General features: G+C 39.2%; 1 protein-coding gene across 1 annotated transcript; it reads right to left on the bottom strand.

The window, feature by feature from the left end:
• Positions 1-1,982: 1,982 nt before the first annotated feature.
• Positions 1,983-3,616, bottom strand: LOC130988793 (uncharacterized). Its single transcript, XM_057912755.1, has 2 exons — positions 2,824-3,616; positions 1,983-2,748 (listed from the first exon to the last, which is right to left on the bottom strand). Exons 1-2 carry the CDS (start codon positions 3,172-3,174, stop codon positions 2,170-2,172), a joined length of 930 nt encoding a protein of 309 aa, XP_057768738.1. The 5' UTR covers positions 3,175-3,616; the 3' UTR covers positions 1,983-2,169.
• Between the last annotated feature and the right edge of the window lie 433 nt (positions 3,617-4,049).

Here is a 4,049-nt window from a genome sequence, read left to right as displayed (position 1 = left end):
AAAAGATAAGTTTTCCGCTGCCAGTGTTATTAGTCTAATTGATAAATCTTCGAATAATCAGTAAGATTCATAACACTCCTCTGCTTTAAAATCAAGACTGAAGCTCTACGCGAATATCAGTTAAAGCCTTGAGCCTAACTGATATCTTTACTGAAGTAATTTCAGTATCAGTTTTCAACCTTTGTTTAACTGAGTTTTCGTTAACTGTCAGTATCAATTGATACTTTTTCAGTTAACTTCAAAAGGTTGTTCTGTATGTTTTGAAAAATAGTCTTTTGGTGTATTCTCCCCCCTCCCTAAATTAACTTATTCTAGACCTTCCGGAACCTAACACAAGATTATTGAAGTGAAAAAGGAAAAAAAAAATAGAATCTTCCCAATATAAATTAAGAGCAGTTTAGGCATTAATACATGTGCATTATGTGCATACAGTTTAGGCATTATCGAAGTACTCCCTCCGTCCACGAATCATCTTCCTGTTTGCCTCTAAAATTTTGTCCACCAAATAACTTCCTACTCTGCTTTTTGGACATATATACCCTTCCTTTATTTTTAAATTACTTGGGCCCACCACACTACTCACTATTTAATCTCACTTAATTAGCTCATCTAATTAAATTGGCTAACAGCTGTCAGCCTCTTTATTTCGGATTTACCCATTTTCGGCCCACCTAAAATAGGGTTGCTTCCCTATTTTATTCCCTAAAAAGGGAATTGGAACCAAATCGGCGCAAACCCTAACTTCCATCAAAGAGAAGCGCCGCTTTCCCTTTACTTCATCTTCTCCGATCTTCTTCTTCCTCCCACCGGTTGATAGGCTATGGCTTCTCTTTCGACGTCTCCTCCCACTTATTCAATTGAGAGGGTTGTTGAATCAGAGGAAGTCGATACCTTTTTCGTTTATCCCTCCATGGAAGATGTAGTGAATAAGTATGTGGCTTCTCTTGAAGAGGTCGTGCCGGAGACTGAATCATTCGTGCCGGAGACTGAATCATTTGTGCCAGAGACTGATTCATTCGTGGTGGAGACGGAATCCATGGTTGAGGAGACTGAATCTTTTGTAGATTCCACTCCGGCAACTGGATCTGTTGACCCGTGGTCGCCGCCGACCCCTACTCCACCTCTAACGGCGCCGGCACCCGGATCTGTGGAAGAAGCCATCTTTTACAATTTTGCTCAGTTTGAAGCTGAGAAATACACAAAATACGTAGGTATTTCGGAGTCCATCGCCGACGATACTGAGTACCAAGCATGGTTTGCTGCCGGTGGCCTCGTCTCTGACGTACGGCCGCTGCCCCGTGCACCGCCGCCGCCTTCAGATCCCTGTCCGCGCCGCCGCTACCTTAAAACCCTAGCCATCTATTTTCCTTGCATGCTAGATTTGCTCGATTAAGGTGATGCCTTAACTGAATCTATCGTCTCTTTTGTTTTGTTGGTGGCTGGTGATGCCTATGGGGTCTTTTGGTTGGCTGGTGATGCCTATGGGGTCTGTTGGTTGTTGGCTGGTGATGCCTATGGTGTTTGTTGTTTGCTTGTTGTGCCTGCTTTGGTGCTCTGTATATGTTCTCTGCTGTTGTGTATATGTTCTCTGAATACTTGTTGGTGATGCCTGCATTTCAGATTTTAATTGATTACTACTGATACTACAAGTTGGTCTTAGTCAGCCCCAATGTTGTGTATATGTTCTCTGAATACTTGTTGGTGATGCCTGCATTTCAGATTTTAATTGATTACTACTGATACTACAAGTTGGTCTTAGTCAGCCCCAATGTTGTGTATATGTTCTCTGAATACTTGTTGGTGATGCCTGCATTTCAGATTTTAATTGATTACTACTGATACTACAAGTTGGTCTTAGTCAGCCCCAATGTTGTGTATATGTTCTCTGAATACTTGTTGGTGATGCCTGCATTTCAGATTTTAATTGATTACTACTGATACTACAAGTTGGTCTTAGTCAGCCCCAATGATGATGTATAATCTGAGGGGAATTGTTTACCTCATAAGATAGCCATCACTAAGTTTATGACTTAGTTTGGAGGTTTCTTATGATGTAAACATACAAAATGTCTTACACTTAAAAAGTTTACATTCCAAACATACAAAATGAAGCCATGGAATGATGTTTGGTTTTGTAAACCCAACCCAAAATGGAATTCCTACACTACTCTAATTGATTTGCACATGCATGAGCCCCTCCATGATTTCTTGCATCTCTGCTTCCTCCATGGTTTGATTTGCTGCCTCTTCATAGCTGCCATTATCTTGTAGTCCCTGTAGGTACTCAACACACTCTTGCACTAGTGCTTCATCAACTTGTAGAGTCTCTGGTAGAGTCCCTGCCCTTTCCAATCTTTCTTTGTTCATATGAGGGATTGTGTAGTTGTTATCCCCTTTAGCTTTGAGTATCTCGTGGTAACATCCCTGTAGAGTGAGGAAGACATGGTTGATTTTCTGTGGTGGATACTCTAAGTATGCTTCATGAACATTTTTGAGTAATTCATTGACATCCTTGGCTGGTTTCTGGTCCTTCAATGTTTGAATTGCTCTAAAGAAACCAAGATCATTGACATTGGTGTCCGGCGAGTTCGCAGGTTGGCAAACTAGTTGGAAATTGAAACCATCTAAGTTTGCAACTGCTAGAAACTCCGGGTCATCAGGTTTGATGTGTGGCTTCGCATTGTCCTGTTGTATGAAAATGTCTTTGCTTGAAAATGTAGGCCACTTAGCCTTAAAAGCAGGTAACATCTGTGGAGAAAAGTAAAAAAGCTAAATGATGAATGGAGTATTAAATTCTGATAGCATACTATAGTAAACACATACCTTAGCGATCATGCATTCCATCATGATGTTTTTTGTGATGTTTGGTATTGGTTTTACTTCCATAGTGCCTTTGGATCTGTTCTTTGAGTTTCTTTTCGCTGCCTCTTCATTTGTGAATGGAAAAATGCCCAATTTTCCATCAAAGAGAACATTGCCCTGTTCATCTATGATTGGGCGTGCAATGGCAGATGCAAACATGATTTTCAGAATAAATCTCTTAGATTTGCAACTTCTATATGGTTCCTTCTCATCCGGCATAAGGTAATACCTATCCTTAGTCTTTGTTAGGTAAAACCACTTCTCGTCTATATGTATAGTGTTAAACATTGTTTGAAATTTCCTCATTCCCATCTCACTCACATCACTTAGCTGTGATAGGCTCCATTGCAACCTTGCTTTTTTGTTTTGAGTAGTTTAGAAAGGCTTGATTGAATTGGTATGTGCTCTAAGTTCCTTCCTTTTCACGCAAGTATGAAGAAGCGACTTACTAACACCTAATGAACATGCCATCACTCTAATGGATGATCTTTGTAGAACACTAAGACTTTTTACCTTTTCTGCATCGAGTTTGAATTTGTCCTTGTGAGTTGACCCTTTTTTCATGTTCTTTAATTTGATAGGAATGCCTGCTGCATGCTGCGCCGCTGCCACCTTCCAGATCGTATAGATCGTTCTGTCACTGGTGTTGAAGAAGCTGGCAGCCTCTTGCTTAGCCCCGTACTTCAATTTGCCGTTCGAACTATGTTGCAATAGCCACTGTGCTATTTGATTCCTTTTGTCTTCACTTAGTTTATTGCTTTCCCTAAATTCTGCCATTTTTTGTTGTTGAGAGCATTGAATGAGTTCAACTACTACTCCATGTATTTATTGACTAAGTAAGTAGGTAGGTGTGGTTTAAAATTCCCTCCAAAATTTTAGGAGGGTGTTAGTGGCAGAAGTGGCGCCACTTTTGTCTTGTAAATCACCTTTAATTCATTTTCAATGAAGTCAAGTTTTTCTCTATTTGAAATCTCTTGATTTGTTGACATTTAAATTCGCAGCCTACTTTGACATTTAAATTTGCAGCCTATTTTGCACTGCACTGTACTGTTAAAAAAAAACCTAAGAATAAATTTAATTAAACAATTAAAAAACTTAAGAATAAATTTAATTAAACATTAAAAAAAATCAAAAAATAGCTTAACAGAAAAAACAAAAATAATTTAAGTCAAAGCTTTAAAAAAATG

This window comes from Salvia miltiorrhiza, chromosome 6 (genome assembly GCF_028751815.1).
Source record: "Salvia miltiorrhiza cultivar Shanhuang (shh) chromosome 6, IMPLAD_Smil_shh, whole genome shotgun sequence".
Classification (NCBI taxonomy): domain Eukaryota; kingdom Viridiplantae; phylum Streptophyta; class Magnoliopsida; order Lamiales; family Lamiaceae; genus Salvia; species Salvia miltiorrhiza.
Note: the sequence above shows the minus strand (reverse complement) of the source record. Positions and strands in the feature narration are given on the sequence as shown.